Source organism: Haliotis rufescens, unplaced genomic scaffold (genome assembly GCF_023055435.1).
Source record: "Haliotis rufescens isolate VD_foot unplaced genomic scaffold, xgHalRufe1.0.p SCAF_80, whole genome shotgun sequence".
NCBI lineage: Eukaryota > Metazoa > Mollusca > Gastropoda > Lepetellida > Haliotidae > Haliotis > Haliotis rufescens.
Window position 1 is genome coordinate 1161601 of NW_025964373.1, and position 17473 is coordinate 1179073.

Below are 17473 nucleotides of genomic sequence, written 5' to 3' on the forward strand. Positions count from 1 at the left end.
ACATTGCCAGAGACAATTTAGAGCATATTGAGGAAGATTTCGTCAAATTCAAAAAGAGATTAGTAATTGGTGATGAAACATGGGTCTACCACTATGATCCCGAGTCAAAACATCAATCCATGGAATGGCACCATTCCACTTCTCCAGCACCAAAGAAATTCAAGTCTTCAAGATCAGTGAATAAAGATATAACCACCGTATTTTGGGATGCAAAGGGTGTGATCCTTGTTGATTACTTAGAAAGTGAAAAGACAATTACTGGTGCCTATTACCGTATTTTCTTGAGTATAGTGCGCACCCGTGTATAATGCGCACCCCCCTCTAGCGGGTTCAATATTTTGAAAAAAAAGAAATTTGAATATTATGCGCAGAAAAAAATTACACCGTACCCTTTCAGCGAAGTCCGGCAAACGAACGGGTGATGAGAAACTTCGTCAGTACAAATTCGAAATTTGAGATAAAAAAATCACCAGACATGTTTATTTACCGATTAAATAGTATTTATTGATCTGCTAGGCATTGTTTTATATTTAGGGATTAAGATTACCTTGCGTATTTTCTCGTAAACTAAGCTGGAAACAGCAATCAGCTGTACACACGTTTTCTTGGAATCGACCGGTGATTCGGTCAAGACCCACCAAATGATATAACTTTATAAGATTTTTAATGCAAGGATCGGCAACAAACTGAAGGAACACCTTCATGGAAAGCTCTATGATGACAACTATGACCTTAAAGCTGCCGTGAATGAGTTTTTCAGGGTGGCTTCAGAAACCTTTTTCCTGACTGGAATTGAAAAGCTTCACTATAGATGTGAGTGAGTGAGTGAGTGAATATGGTTTTACACCGCTTTTAGCAATATTCCAGCAATATCACGGCGGGGGACACCAGAAATAGGCTTCACACATTGTACTCATGTCGGGAATCGAAACCGGGTCTTCGGCGTGACGGGCAAATGCTTTAACCACTAGGCTACCCGACTGCCCCACTATAGATATGATAAGTGTATTGAAAAGCAGGGAGATTATGTTGAAAAAAATATTTTTAAAAAAAATTCACAATTGTTGGATTTGTTTGTTAGGCTGAGAACTTTTTGACCAGCCTTCATAAGAGTATTCGTTACTTTATACAGCCTCTTTGGTCGGGTAGCCTAGTTGTTAAAGCGTTTGCTCATCACGCCGAAGACCCGGGTTCGATTCCCGAGAAGCCTATTTCTGGTGTTCCCCGATGTGATATTGCTGGATTATTGCTAAAAGTGGTGTAAAACCATACTCACTCACTCACTTATACAGCCTCTATACGTTAGGGTGATCTATCTGCAATTTGATTGGCCAAGGTCACTACTTGTAAAATAGGCATTTAAGACAGCTTTTGACCACATAAGCTTAAAGGGAAAGTAAAGTGAAAAAATTGACTGTGATTTCTTTCAGAATATCAATTTTCCTCAATACATTAGGTCACTTTCCGAGAGGAAAAAATTCATAACATTCATTGAAAATATTTCAATGTCCAAGTGAAATAGCTGAAATCACACGCTCTTTAATCAGACTCCAAAACAAAACTATGTGGAGGCGTGGCCTAAAGCTAGCGGCTCAGCGGTGCATGACAAATGTTTTCATTGGCTGACGTGTAGACTTGGTTGCAGCATATATCTACTATATTATCTATCTTGCAATGCTTAGCAGCTATACGGAAATGTCATGAGGCAGTCAATCAAGAGGAAATCTAATAGTGTGGCTATTTCTATAAATCTTACAACAATAACATAGCATACATTGCTGGGGGTATGCTTCCGGAGTGCTTCAATGATGGCAATTCAGGCTCGTCAGCTTTTGACATGTCTAGTATGTTTGTCATTTCTCCAGAATTGTGTCAAGTCATTAAATTGTCACTTTCTCTAGAAATGTGTCATCAATTCATCAAATTGTCACTTTCATCAGAAATGTGTCATAACGTCATTATGCTGTCACTTTCTCCATTGATTGGTCCGAGGCTGCACATTAATGCTGTCTATATTGAACATACATAGGAAACAAAGTTAGGTATTATGGATTCTGTATGTGAAGGATGCCTGCTAGTTTGTTTTTGTGTTCACTCCACAACTCTCACAGTGGACGGTTCTCTACGGACACGTTAAGTCAATCAGACACTCAGTGAAGTGTTGCCGCCACAAGTGGGAGACTAAAAGCAAAAAATCATCAAAGACGTAATGACACGTTGAAATCTTATATTCCCATTTTACATATTGCTTCAAGCAAAAGTGAAAGGAAGTATGTGTCAAAAATATTTGAACTATCACCTCACCACATCTTAACCCTGTTGTGTCGTCTTAGTACCTAATTACGTCATCAATGTAGAAATACGTATCACACATATTTGTATTCATTTGCTAAGAAACAGGCACACTATTATATAGAAACAACGTTTTCTTACTTTCTTAAAATATCTTAAAAAGTTAAATACTAGTAATTGTACTGAATTACCGACATGGGTACATACATACCACATGAAAGCAAGTTATCATGAGTTTGTTACAAACACTGGTCCAAGCAAGCCATGAAGACTGAGCACGCACGCACGCACGTACACACACACACACGCACACGTGGACTGCCTGTAATATCACTGTGACATGAGTATTGACGTCAGGCTAGTGGGACGAGCAGAGTCGCGTACACTTTGGATCAGGGTGTTAGGAAAGCAATAATTATGTTGTAGTTGCAATAGTTACATTGCAAGACGTAGAACCACTTGATGAGTCCTTTGTATCAGATGTAAAATATATAATTAGTTGACGATCCTTACAATAACTTACAACATAAGCCCCATGTGCTGATGTCAACCCAGGACTTGGCCAGCGAAGCCATCTCATCTGGTTTCTATGTCCTTGTAGTCTGTTCTAACTGATCGATTCAACAGAATTGATATTTGTCTGTTGAGGAAGATGCTCAAGTCTAAGCAGTTTTTTAATAGCGCTGCGGAAGTCCGGATTCTTCCATGTGTAGATAAATGGATTTATGGCTGAATTTGAAATGCCCAGAAAGACAGCAAAGTTGCCCACAAATGCTCCAGTGACGGAGAACTTGTACACCTGGACCTCCTGAATGATGCTGAAGGGTAGCCAGCAGATGGTGAACACGATGGCGATGATGATGCTGAACTTGGCCAGCTTCTTGTCCTGGAGGAACCTGCGATCAGATGCCATGTTCTCCGTTGCAATCTTCCTCTTGTGTCTGCGGACAACGATGTAGATGTAGGAGTAGCACACCATTAGGAAGATGGAGAGGAGGAGGTCCTCGGTGTGGATATACAGGCGGTACTTCCTTTCCGTCACAAGCTCGTACAGACACAAGTCAGCGGTGTCCCATGTGTTGATGTCAAAGATGATCGGGACGAGGGCGTTGGTGAGGGCGTAGATCCACATGATGGCAATGAGGACATATGCCTTGGTGTTGGTCATGATGCTGGGGTACTTCAAGGGGTAGGTGATGGCAATGAAGCGGTCGATGACGGTGAGGCAGAGGGAGTACAGAGCTGCCTTGCTGAAGAGGTTGACAAACTGGAATCGGAGGATGCAGAGTTCCTTCACATGTTCCATCCAGGGCTGAAAGAAGAAAGAGATCTGGAAGGACATGGTGATCCCGAGGATGAGGTCGGACAGGGATAGATTGGCCACAAACATGCTGTTGATGGTCTTCAGTTTGCGGTACTTGATGATGGCAAGGATGAAGATGCTGTTGCCCCCCACCATCACCACCATCATGATGAACTGCCCCGTCATCAGGCCTATAGCTAGGGGGGTGAAGCCTCCACTGGACTTCCCCGGGGCTGCGGACACTGCTGTGCTGTTGTTCATTTGGGAGTGTTTTCAACTATCTGAAACACATGACAAAAGTGGCATTTGAGTTTCATTTTTGAAAGGGTTTTTCAAAATGTTATCTTCCTAAATTAATGATTTCATATTGACAGAAAGGCCAGTATGTTGCTAGATTTAGTAAACAGAGAATTAGTCAACATGGTAAAGTGTGCAAAATGGTTGAAATTGTTTCCGTGATTGTTGTTTATATTTGAAATGGACAGAGTTATCAAACAATGGCCCTCAAGTTTTCAGGCAAAGTGAGGGCCACTGTATTTTAATAATGCTATTCTACCATGAATTTGGTAAATAATCAATTTTGTTTGGTCAATCAGAGGTATCAATTCACAATAAACCCCCTCTGATTGAACCAGCCGATATGATGTCTGCATCACCGCAGAAGCTAATATTTTTACAATGGTACTTCTCTTACAGTCATTGTTGGTAGGTATATTCAATTAATTATATGTACAAGTATATGCTACAAAATGCAAAGTTGTGGTTACTACAAGGTTCAAAGGATGTAGGGCAATATTTTCATTCAGAAAACAGTATAGAAATATGCAAAGAGGATGTATTTCTATCTTTGAGGACAACAGAGAGCTTGCTATTCAGCACTTTTCTTTGTATGACTGTGATGTCTTACCTTTTGAGTCACAACAAGAGATATGATGTCCAAATAGTGAAAGGGCGGTTGGGTAGCCTATAGTGGTTAAAGCGTTCGCTCGTTACACCGAAAACCCAGGTTCGATTCCCGACATGGGTACAATGCCCTGCCGTGATATTGCTGGAATATTGCTAAAAGCGTTGTAAAACCATACTCACTCACTCACTCATAATAGTGATGTGTGCTGTAGAACAAAATCTCTGCAAGGCTTACTTAGTTTTCTTTTGGGGTACCCACCTCATGTTAGCATGCTTTCAGTGCCTGTCAAAGTTCGTGCGAAGTATTACAGTGTAAACAAACTGCTTGAGCATATAGAGCGCCATGTTTTGTTTAAATTCTGTTGTCAGTTATTCTGTAAATTCTGACACACTCACAGTGTAAAAAAACTGCTTGAGCATATAGAGTGCCATGTTTTGTTTAAAGACTGTTGTCAGTGGTTCTGTAAATTCTTATCGACTAAACACTCAAAACACTGGCCTCAAACCATGCCGCTTCATTCATTATATGATGAGTACTGCTCTGTCGACTCGCAGGATTGCATGGGGGCACCTGATGCCAAGTGAAGATATTTAGGGACTGATGAAGAAAGCAATAGTGATTTAGATGACTAAACACTTGGCAGATTGCAAATAGTGGATAAGTCTGACACTACTGCGAAGTTCAGCATTTAGGCAGTAGTTAGATATTCTGACCTTCCTTGCAGGTTCCAATGTCAATCATTGCACTGTCAATCACCTTCTATCAGTTCTAGTGTCAGTGACCATGAAAATGTGCAAACTGACATTCAAATAGCTATAAACATTGATGTTAAATGACATCACAGACATCTAACGATGGCATGTTTTGATGCCACACTGACCTCTGTTGTGTTCTTGCCTCAATAACAACTACTCACCATGTTCTGTTGTTTGTTTTTATTGGGTTGTCAGAGGGATATTGTCATCCTGAGGGAAAATTCTATCTGTTTTGACTTTAATATGACACTATTATTCTGCTATTCCGCCATTAACTGATACCGCTATTGGCTGTTTCTGAATGTTGCCATTTGATTTGGTTGCCAGAACTACTTTCCTCATTCATCGATAAGGTTCATTCACCTTTTTCTCATGAACAACCCATGACAACTCATGATAAAATTGAATGGTCTATATAGCTTGTCAAGATCGATGGAACTGTGGTTGGGAGAGTTGTTAACATTATACAACCATTGAACAGTTTCAGCATTTTTTGTTGTCAAAACAGATTGATGAGTTACAAGTCACTCGTTGTCGGCTACATGTTCTTCCACAAACAGTGTCTTCAATGTCTGCCATCTCCCATAACCTCAATCTCAGCCCAGATCAGTCGTTTTGGATGATTTAGAGACAGACGATTTCCTAGATGGTCGTAACGACACCCCGGGCATTGCTAAGCAAGCCAAAAGGTTTGCAGAAGTCAATGACAGTGATATTGACAAATTCTTGGAGGACAATGAAAATGTCAACACAAATAAAAAAACTACACTGAACATGAAAGTGGTGAGATCCTTCCTTGAATTAATGAGCAAAGCGGAGTTGAAAACATAAAGACAACCTGTGGGCGACCATAAGCTGGAAGCACTGATGGTAGCCATGGATTCCAAAGCCAATTTGTCCTCTGACAAAAGCATCCGTAACCATAGTGTGCGATATTACACGATTCAGTCACTTTCAAGTAAAGGCATCCCGCCAAATCAGATAATGCAAGTTACTGGTCATAAAAACATCCATTCAATAAACACATACTCGCAAATCACACAAAGTCAACAGCGCGGCATTTTCACCATTCTGTCAAGTTCCTGTGCATCAATTGAACCTGTAGCTAGGCCTATGTCCATGAATGCACTCTCCACTGCCATTTGTATCTCTAACGTGGTCCCCGTGTTAAATTCATCGGTACAAAAACATGATGTGGTTCTGTCATCCAATTCACAAAACAAATGCTGATATGCTACACAGTAACACTCCTTCTTTTCCGGTCCAGCTTACGGTGGTGTATTCAAAATAAACATTTGCAAGTCTGTCCAGTCTTCCGTTGAACACACTCCTTCCAAACGTCGCCGGATCGTAGATACATCATGCGATTCAGAATAAGTGTACACCACTGTAAACTCTTCTTCCCAGCACAGACCGATGGCTTGGTTTTCATACACTTGTGAACAGTAACTGGAAGTTCCTTCTGAAACTTCGTGCCGCAAAAACACTGATCACTTCAAGGTCAGGGTTGCACCCCTTCCAGTGTTTATATTTGACATTGACTGATATTTAAAAACATTTTTTCACATAAACATATTTGTGGAATAATCTTCACTTGAAGAATCATTTCATGCAAATTGTAGAAATTGCAAGTTTTTTCATTTCCACTCTGTAATGATGTAAGCCGGCTGTTAGTGCAATGACAAGCGTTGAACTTGTAAATGGTTTGAAGTAAACTGCACATGTTTGATTCTTTATCAGATATACTATATCACCTACTGTGAAGTACTTAATGTTTCTAGTGAATGAAAACAAAATGATTCTCAATGCTGAATGATGGAATATTTGGTTTAATATTCCCAGGTATGTTTCAGTTGAACTAATTTACGATTGTGGAATCATAATGTAGTTGGGCTGTGCTTTGGTGAAATTCCAGGAATTTGATGCCGTTTTGCATGCGTAGTAATATGACAAAAAGTGACTTTGCCTCTCTCATATTAGGGTGAATGTAGGTTTTTATTTTTAGCTTCTTATGTTAATAGAAATTTGGTGATAGGTAATAAAAGCAATAAACTACTCATGACGAGGAATGATGGAGTATCTGTCCCTGTGAATTTATTTTTGTGAGTCACATGCCAAGGCTCGTGACAAAATACAAATATTTTACATTTGATTATTGCCAACAGTGTTCTGGTGAGGCAGCTCATAATATTCACGCTCAGTGGAACATCGGGCGCATTCATGTAGATGGGTTTGTTTTGTTGGATTATGCGAGTGAGTCACTGACTGTTTCAAAAATAGTTTTCATCACACGGACTTCTGCTTCGTGATTATTGAATGTAAATGTCCTGATTTCATTGCCGGATGCGTCTCAGTATTCTATCAGCGCCTTTCATTGGCGGAAAGTCACAAGTGGTCCAATCAGAATCGATCTTACACATTTTTGCAAATGTATTCATACTACTGATAATGCCAAAGATGTTTCTGCCCCAAATGACCCCCGGATTGTAGCATCGCCAAACACAAGTTATGGCAGGGATACACACAGTGTAATGTATGGCGCACCTGACAATGACTTGGTTACAGACTGGGGAAAGATAGAAATTGTAAGAACGGTTGAAATTTTCAAAGATCCTGGCTTTGACATCGAGGCTAAATATGTGACATCAGTTGTTGCTGCCATACGTTACATCTGAGAACCATGACATCAAGCACACAATCAGGGCTAGGTCCAACCGTGAAGGTCTTTTATTCATAATGCAACAATGGTGTTGTTACTCTTAAACAGAGGTTTGAAGGCTCGATTATTAAGTTGAACAGGCATACGACTCAAAAGGTGTTAAGAACCAACCAATACCTTCGTAGTACTATACAGATCATCAAATACAGTAATTAAAGAGTTGGATGGTACTTAACTTCTTTTGAGTAGAATATTTAACGTGCCAATAAAGATAACCATGGGCTTTCAGAAACAAGCTAAGGACTGCTTAGATTTAGTGCGTAACAAACACTATCTCCATAAAAGGTGACTGTGCTTGTCGTACTAACGGGTTCGGGTGGTCAGGCTCGCTGACTTGGTTGATGCATGTCATTGTATCCCAATTGCATAGATTGATGTTCATGATGTCGATCCCTGGATTGTCTGGTCCAGATTCGTTTATTTACAGACTGCCGTCATACAGCTGGAATATTGCTGAGTGCGGCGTTAAACAACAAACAAACCAAACACAAGGAGTACTGTCTCACACATGATTAGTTTTAAACTAACAGCCTAAGAAGTTGAGGTAAAGACTAATCAATTGAAATGGTTTTAATGATGCTAGTTGAAATCTGCACATATTTGATATTGTCACTGGTAGTTTGAGTGGTTCCAGTCTGTCATGATAATTGATTGATATCTTGATAAATAAATATTACCATGATTGTCAGTGTACATCTATTGCCAATCTGAAATACACGTCTCCTCAAGTCTGGATTAATGCACATCATCATGGTCGTCGATAGAAATTTTTTGCAGTTGACAGAAGTTGTCCTTGACAGGAAGTGATGGCATTGACATCGTCTGTGAAGTGTAAACAGCATCGTCTCTATCAACAGCAGCTAGGATGGCGGCATGATGCAAGTGATTATGCATATTGTCAATAGCACTGTAAACACCACGAGTCCCCAGTGACCATGCATTTCCCTTATAGTGTAGGATCAATTCCCTCACTTCCTCCTGGCCGAGGGGCTCCAGTATAATGGATTTCAACCTTAGACAAGGGCAAATATCCTCATCAATTTCATAATAAGTAAATTGCAAATATCACGAGTGATAGATTGGAATACAGGCAGGAACTATGATGGTCAGAAGGAATATTATTCTATTGAATGTTTTTCTGTTCAGAACATAGATTTATTCGGTTAAATTGATAATGTTTTAATTGAAATTAAAGCTGGATGATACACATGATTGGGGTCGTTAAGTGCTGAATACTATTTGGTAGTAATAAGAAGTAGTTGGCCTCATCTTACAAATCTGCAAAAAAGAAATTATTTCTGAAACCTTCATTGAACTGTTGATATATTCATAGCTGTTAAAGATGATAAAAGGGGAAAATGGAGTCCTAGACACAAGTTGGTGTAGCATATAATTCAACTTGTTGATTATTCTACATGGCAGTTTTATCAGCATACAGGTGCTATGGAAGGGATTTTGGAATGATATGTTAAAACAAGTGATTACTTGTCCTTTCTGTTCAGTGAGTGAGTGAGTTGGCATTAACGCCGCTTTTAACAGTATTCCAGTTATATCACGACGTGTCAGCTTAATGTGGGAGGAAAGCCCGAAGTGATGCAGGTTTCAGACGTTTACCACTTCTGTGAAACCCGCGAGCACGTGTATGGTGCTGACAAACCTAGAAACATAATGTGGGCGAACCGGGATTCAAACCTTTTTGTTCAAACGTGAACCATCTGAATGTAATTGTTTGGAACACTCCATGGTGCTTCTGTCCCACATCATCTCTCTCTTTCAGTTTGATGTTAATTTAAGGTTTACCGTATTCGACGTAATAAGCGCCCTGCTCTAATAAGCGCCCACGGCGATATTTGCTAATCTATTGGCTAGTGAACAATCTCAATTAGCACCCCTTCCAACTGTACACAAGACTTATTTATTCACGGATAATACGCACTCGTATGTTATATTTGCCCTTAATTATGGGCAATTAAACCTGGAAAAATATTTTTGTCGTATATAAACATTTCAGGTTGTCAGCATAAACCACGAAATTTACGATCTTTCAACTCAAAATAATATTCTAATAAGAGCCCCCTATTTCTAATTTTGAGAGCGCCCTGGGCACTTATTACGTCGATTACGGTATCCAGATTGTTGAACACTTGAGCATTTTTGAGTCAAGACAATCTACAGATAACTGTAGCCTTAACATCTGCACAGCAAGAGGACATAAATACCATATTGAGGAATTACTTTACAGCTGTAATAGAAAGTATTTCAATCTCTTCCTTTGGGCTATTAGAAAATATGAATTAGCAAGACATTTATGACTGAATAGTGAATACATTGATCATGTTACTGGTTTACGAGATGCTGTGATGCAGTTTGAGACTTTTTGAGACTAGGTGATACAACAATCAACTTGATCACTTACCTCCGTACCTGCAAGGTTTTTTGTCTTTTCAAAATTCCATGGGAAGAACATTATCTTGCTCCCTAAATACAGGTGTTTTGTGACGGGGTCCCAGGTGTGTTAGGCCTGCCCTCATCACTGAAGACTGTAACGATCAATCCTGGAGTCCATGCGTCACTGTATGCACTGCAGACTAGCCGGACATACGCTGGGATGCGGTAATGAGTTTGACAAGGATGTGTGGTTTACATGCATCAATATTTTTAGATGATTGGATTTCAGGGAGACACATACCAGTACCTTTATCCAATTAGATTACTGTGACATTGAGCCAGGGAAATTTGACAGTCATCTCTATGAATGTTTTGATCTTAACAATTAAATCGAAATGATTTGTTGAATTGTTGTTGTGTTTTTGTCACATTTGTTGCCAACATGTTTGAAATATTTTCGTTTGGAAGCATTAGTGATAAAATATAATTTATCATGACCAGTTTTGCAGTACAAAATGGATCCCAACAATTGATTTTGTTGTTTTTCAGTCTTCTGTTTTAATAAGAAGAGTGAACTGTGTACTGTTTATTTTAGAATGTAAAAATATTCTTTGATAGAAAAGGATTTTTGAAAAGGATATTTTTCAGTGTAACTATGGGTTGAAAAAATTAAATGAACTGATGCTTTGTAATTCACCAGAGCAATACTATAACTGAATAGATGGATGTGGAAATAACAGACCATGAAAAACTTTGGTGCATGAGTGGTTTAGCACTGAAGATTATAGAATCTGGTGTTATATATTTGCTTGTATTTGATCAGTTTGGCTTGATAAATGGAATTTGAAAACTTTCAGCCTTGTGAATGAGTTTCTATCTCCTTGTCACACGTTGTCATTGTGTCCATCATATTTCTTAGGCCAGTGTCTTTACACGGAGTTACGGGGCAGTCGGGTAGCCTAGTGGTTAAAGACCTAGGTTCGATTCCTGATGTGGGTACAATGTGTGAACTCCATTTCTGGTGTCCCCCGCAGTGATATTGCTGGAATATTGCTAAAAGCGGTGTAAAACCATACTCACTCACTCACTCACTCCAGCTGTATCATGGGTACAATGTGTGAAGCCTATTTCTGGTGTCCCCCTACAGTGATATTGCTGGAATATTGCTAACAGCAGCGTAAAACCTCACTCACTCACTCACTACACGGAGTTGACACTGTCGACAAGAAGTGAATCAAGTATTTCCAAGATGTCATTAGATTGTAGGTGTGCATGGAGACAGTGCTAGGAAAAGCATTTTATTGATTTACTGATATTGTATTTTTATCCCCCGCCCAAACGAAGTTGGCAGGGGATATAGAAATGCGTGTGTGCGAACGTGTGTGTGTGTGCGTCCCGAAATCGTTTCCGGAGCATAACTCGTTAAATAAACCGTTAAATATTTCTCTACGAAACTTTGCATGTGTATCAGACTCATGCTGAACTGGTGCCTTTTGCTATTTAGGAATTTTATAAATTTTTATTTTTTACGTTTCCATGGCAACAAGTTGGACTTAGGTTCTATAAGGGTGCTGTTCGTTTCCGGAGCATAACTCAAAAACCGTTAAATAATTTCCAACAAAAACTTTGCATGTTTACCAGACACATACTGGACTGGTGCCTCGATCTTGCTATTTAGGAATTTTAGAAATTTTTATTTTTCACGTTTCCATGGCAATAAGTTGGACTTAGGTTCTACAGGGGTGGTGTTCGTTTCCAGAGCGTAACTCAAAAACCGTTAAATACTTTCTTACAAAACTTTGCATGTTTACCAGGCACATACTGAACTTGTGCCTTTTGATATATATAGCACTTTTAGAAATTTTTACTACCTTTTTCCTATAAATGTCATTATTTGTTCTACTAATTTCATTCAACATTTTGAACCAATGGATGCTATGGCACTTTGTTATGACAGTGATGTTTTGGTGTTCCAGGGGACTTTCCGAACGGCAAGTGAGCACGTGATGAAGACGATGCGTAAAGGCCGAGAGACGCTGCTGACACTGCTGGAGGCCTTTGTGTATGACCCGCTGGTGGACTGGACCACCGGGAACGAGGGGGGCTACACGGGGGCCTTCTACGGAGGGGGGATGACCACGGCGGCGGGAGCGGGGGAGAAGAAGAAGAGCAAGAAGGAGATGGAGCGTGAGATCACCTGCAGCATGTTCGCTATCAGGGTTATGGAGATGAAGGCGGCCTGGACAAAGAACAGGTAGGCAGGAGAAGGAGGAGGATGTCAGAAGTAACTTTCGGATATAGATCAAACCAGAAAGAAAACCAGAATAATTCATGACTATGTGCGCAATAACATTGAAACGCAGTGTTATCTTGTATACATATTTTGGTATCTGCTTTGAATACAGGATCTGACATTGAGAAATTGCTTAATTTCAATTCAGAAACAATTTTTGGTGTGAGGCTTTATTGGACATTTTGATAATATTCAGTTGAGGGAAATGTTACTTGAATGAGAACATGGCTTTTCCATGTTGTAATTTTGCAATATTGCAACCATACCAAGTTAAACGTTTCACCAAATTTACAAACCTTGACCAAGATGGAATTGAATAGGACACTTACAAAGTCATGTATGGCTGACATAAAGCAGTTGCACCTGGGACTATTACAAGACTGTTCAGACATGTCTCGCGGGTCAGCAGGAACAGTCAGCGGGAACACTGAGGTACGTCAGTCAGGGTAGGACCTGCAGGACCCTACAGGCTACTGGGTTGTGTGTATCTGGTGCATGACACTGTATCACTCAATGCCACAGTTTTCTGGTATTGATGTAAGACCTTGTGTTTCAGAGAAGATATCATGACTGCTGTGCCCGAGCTGAGGGAAGTAGAGTTGTCATGGATACAGATGTGCGAGCGCCACCTGTCCCACCTGACTGACATGGACGGGATGAAGGAGGTGAAGCAGTTGTTGATGGAGGCTCAGCGCGATGCCGGCCACGCCCTGTACTCCCTGCAGGAGAGGTACGCAGAGTACTCGGTGGTCAAGGCAGCCAAGGACTCGGCCTACAAGGCCGTGGAGGAGAAGATCAACGAGTTCAGTCACTGGCAGAAGATGCACAAGGTGAGGGGGCTGTTGAAGTGGAAGAACTCATTCTTGTTCATTCTGTAGTGTTGGACATTTAGCATAAAAGTCAAGGGGTGAATGTGAACTACTGTCATGGGATGACAGATTAACTATAGTAATGCGAAAGAATCCTGTGTTCTTTAACGTCTTTTGAGTAGCATATTAACTGATGTCAGAAAGTACAGGTCTAGGGTGCCCCTACTAAATCAAGAAACCCTCAAGGACCCTAGAACCACCATTAATTACTGACACTGCTCTGGGATGATGGGTGGCTTTGTCTTCTCAAGGTCTTTATTAACAATTGTTACATCATTATTACAGGATTGTACATGAGGAAATACGTAGGGTTCTATGCCCCTTTCAGGAATATTCCTAGCCATATGACACTGAAGACACACAGGTTAGATTCTCAACCTGTGGGACCATTTCTGGTGTGACATGCTTTGTTATGGCGGGAGTGTTGCTGAGAAGGGCATTAAACCTCCCTTGCATTGTAACATATTTTGGTTTGAGACCTTATTTTCTGTTCAGCCCTTTCTTCAACATATCCCCTGGAAAGATCTGTGTATTGTTTTGGGCTGATGTGTATTGCATCAGGCTTGTTTCTACTTCTCAGCACTGCCTGGAGACCATGCAGGGGTCAGTGTTCCAGAAGATGTGTTCCGAAGTGGCCAAGCCCCTGGACCTGGGAGCACCCAGCTTCTCTGCTGCCACGGAGTTCCTCCAGGGTGCGGGCCAGAGTCAGATCGTGGGGCAGGTGAGTTGGGTTATCTAGTGGTTGAAACATTATATTTTGCCTCGCCAGGGATCTGGGTCAGATTGAAGGGCAGGTGAGTTGATAGGGTAGTTGGATTATCTAGTAGTTGAAGGGGGCGGTCGGGTAGCCTAGTGGTTAAAGCGTTCGCTCGTCACGCCGAAGACCCGGGTTCGATTCCCGACATGAGTACAATGTGTGAAGCCCATTTCTGGTGTCCCCCGCCGTGATATTGCTGGAATAATGCTAAAAGCGGCGTAAAACCATACTCACTCACTCACTGGTAGTTGAAGCGTTGAATATCGTTTCGCCAGGAACCTGGGTCAGATTGTGGGGCAGGTGAGTTGATAGGACAGCCGGGTTATCTAGTGGTTGAAGCATTATATATCATCTCGCTGGGGACCTTTGTCAGATTGAAGGGCAGGTGAGTTGATAGGGCAGTCGGGTTATCTTGTGGCTGAAGCGTTATATATCATCTCGCTGGGGACCTTTGTCAGATTGAAGGGCAGGTGAGTTGGTAGGGCAGTTGGGTTATCTAGTAGTTGAAGCGTTATATATCATTTCGCCGGGGATCTGGGTCAGATTGTAGGACAGGTGAGTTGGTAGGGCAGTTGGGTTATCTAGAGGTTGAAGCGTTATATTTCGTCTCGCTGATAACGTGGGTCAGATTGTGGGGCAGGTGAGTTGATAGGGCAGTCGGGTTATCTTGTGGTTGAAGCGTTATATATTGCCTCGCTGGGGACCTTTGTCAGATTGAAGGGCAGGTGAGTTGGTAGGGCAGTTGGGTTATCTAGTAGTTGAAGCGTTGTATATCGTCTCGCTGATAACGTGGGTCAGATCGCAGGGCAGGTGAGATGGTAGGGCAGTTGGGTTATCTAGTGGTTGAAGCGTTATATATCATTTCTCCGGGGATCTGGGTCAGATCGCAGGGCAGGTGAGATGGTAGGGCAGTTGGGTTATCTAGTGGTTGAAGCATTATATGTCGTCTAACAGATGACCTGGATTTCCCACAACGGACAATCTATGAAGCCAAGGTAATGTTGGAATAATGTGAAACATGTCATTTAATCCAGCTTTCTTACAATGATGGATGTGTACCTCAGCTGGTCCTGTCTGTGTACCTCAGCTGGTCCTGTCTGTGTACCTCAGCTGGTCCTGTCTGTGTACCTCAGCTGGTCCTGTCCTGTCTGTGTACCTCAGCTGGTCCTGTCTGTGTACCTCAGCTGGTCCTGTCTGGGTCAGACATGAAGCTTATAGTACTGGTGGGCTTGATACACTGATCAGGCTGACATTCACTTTCCCTTTGTCAGCAAACTGTGTGGTGAAGTCATTGAAACAAACAGAGAACGAAGAAGGGGTTAGTTGTTCCTTATTTCAAATGTGCTCCAATATCACAGCATAGGTAGTTTACTGTATTAGTGATCGATGTAAGGTGTGTTCTAACTTCGAGAGACACTCCAATATCTTCCTTCGTGGACCTCCGACAGCTCCAGCCTACTGTAGTATGAGCAGTGCTGGTGACACTGTGCTGTGTGTTTCAGTGTGAACAGCTGGAGACAGAGATGAGTGGTCACCTGCAACAGCGACGGTCACTGCTACACAGCGTGTTTGAGGTGCTGCACAGCTACAGCACCATTGTATCACAGGTGAGAAGCACAGGCACATGTCACAGTAGCAGGGATTTATCTAGGGTTTCAAACAATGTGATTTTGGCAGGCAAATTGTTGGGGAAATTATTTTGTTCAATGGGATTTTTCTTAAATTCTTAATTTGAGATGTATTTTAACATTGTGTTTAACATTGCATTCAGGACAATGATGTAAGATTAAGCCTCTTCCTCCTTTATTGGTCGCTATATGGCTGAAAAAATGCTGATGTGACGTTATTTTTTATCTCACTCACACACTCCTCCTTTATGGCCATGTTATCCTTGGAATACAGGTCACCTCCATCAAGCCGTCGCATCAGTTCTAACTATATTAAGATGAAATTAGATTTTATGAGTTCCCTTTTTGGAATATTTACTGAAAATTGCTGCAGAATGGAAGCCAAATACCGGCCTCTGAGCAGGTAGAGATAAGTCCCTGAGTAGTGTAGGCTACTAGGAGAGGTTGGTCGAAGTTAGCCTGTGGCTGAGGTCTGCTCTTGCATGTCATAACCAGTTACCTGTATAAACAAGTCACATTCTGATGCTGAATGACGATGGAGATTACAGAGACATGTTGGAATGTTTCAGTTTGGAGCCATATTTGCTGACGAGGCGAGGACATCCCACTATCTGTGGTGGCTGCAGGAGCTGGTGTGTGACTTCACCACAAACAAGTGAGTTGGACACTGTTCATGACAGGGTTGGGGAGGTGGGGTAGCCTAGTGGTTAAAGTGTTTGCTTGTCACTCCATGTGTGAAGCCCATTTGTGGTGTCCCCTGCCATGATGTTGCTAAAAGTGGTGTAATATTCAACACACTCACACTCACACTCACACTCACTCATGACAGGGTTATGCCTTGTCGCTAGCAAAACAGACTCTGCTAGTTCCCCCACCACAACACTAGAAAACATCGACACAGATGGCTTGCCCCTAGTTCGAGTAAGAGGTTGAGGTCGTGGGCTGTTTCTGTCTCCTCTTTCATTGTCACATAGACTTGAGGAGGAAGTGTTGGCTAATGTTTGTGCCTCAGGCAGCATTGTACAGCTGTGTCACATCCCCATCAATGTTTCCACATAAGTTTTGAAAGAAGAAGGAAGAAATGCATAGTGTGAGATCGGATAAGTAAAATAAAAAATTTAATCTCAAAATTTACAATATTGATGTGCGTATGTTTGATATGATGACAGTAACATATGAACTGTACGCCCTCTGCCTTGTGTCAGATGTGAGCAGATAACCTCGCGGTATCACGACCTGTTCGGGCCCGGGTCTACAGCACCCAGCAGCAAGACACAGGTCGTCATGACAACGGAAACTCGGCTCCAGAGTATCGACACTGAAACCAATGCCAAGATACGGAAGGTACTGTAATGGCCGACAATTTACTCTGCCGTGTAATGAAACATGTCATATTTCTAATATGTCTAAGGCCTAATATCTTAAACAGTTTCTGGCCAAAACACATACTGTTATCGGTGTTTCTATTATTTTGAAAAACATTGCTTGATTATCTAACACTTGTGTCGAATGTGTTGAGGTTTATCTAGTGCATCCTGTAATTAAACTATGAAAAAGGAAGT

At 41.4% G+C, this 17473-nt stretch overlaps 2 protein-coding genes across 4 annotated transcripts in view; one reads left to right on the plus strand and one right to left on the minus strand.

The window, feature by feature from the left end:
- The window catches only part of LOC124137375 (serine/threonine-protein kinase SMG1-like), a 124255-nt gene that overhangs the window by 76291 nt on the left and 30491 nt on the right, over positions 1-17473 (plus strand). For all 3 annotated transcript variants that reach the window (XM_048390006.1, XM_048390008.1, XM_048390007.1), the window contains exons 48-53: positions 12341-12618; positions 13214-13487; positions 14107-14247; positions 15786-15890; positions 16481-16566; positions 17117-17255. In XM_048390006.1, coding sequence (XP_048245963.1) covers positions 12341-12618; positions 13214-13487; positions 14107-14247; positions 15786-15890; positions 16481-16566; positions 17117-17255 — 1023 coding nt within the window. The remainder of the gene's footprint in view (positions 1-12340; positions 12619-13213; positions 13488-14106; positions 14248-15785; positions 15891-16480; positions 16567-17116; positions 17256-17473) is intronic.
- On the minus strand, positions 1085-4587 carry LOC124137376 (octopamine receptor 1-like). Its single transcript, XM_046503647.2, has one exon. It carries the CDS (start codon positions 3854-3856, stop codon positions 2900-2902), a length of 957 nt encoding a protein of 318 aa, XP_046359603.1. The 5' UTR covers positions 3857-4587; the 3' UTR covers positions 1085-2899.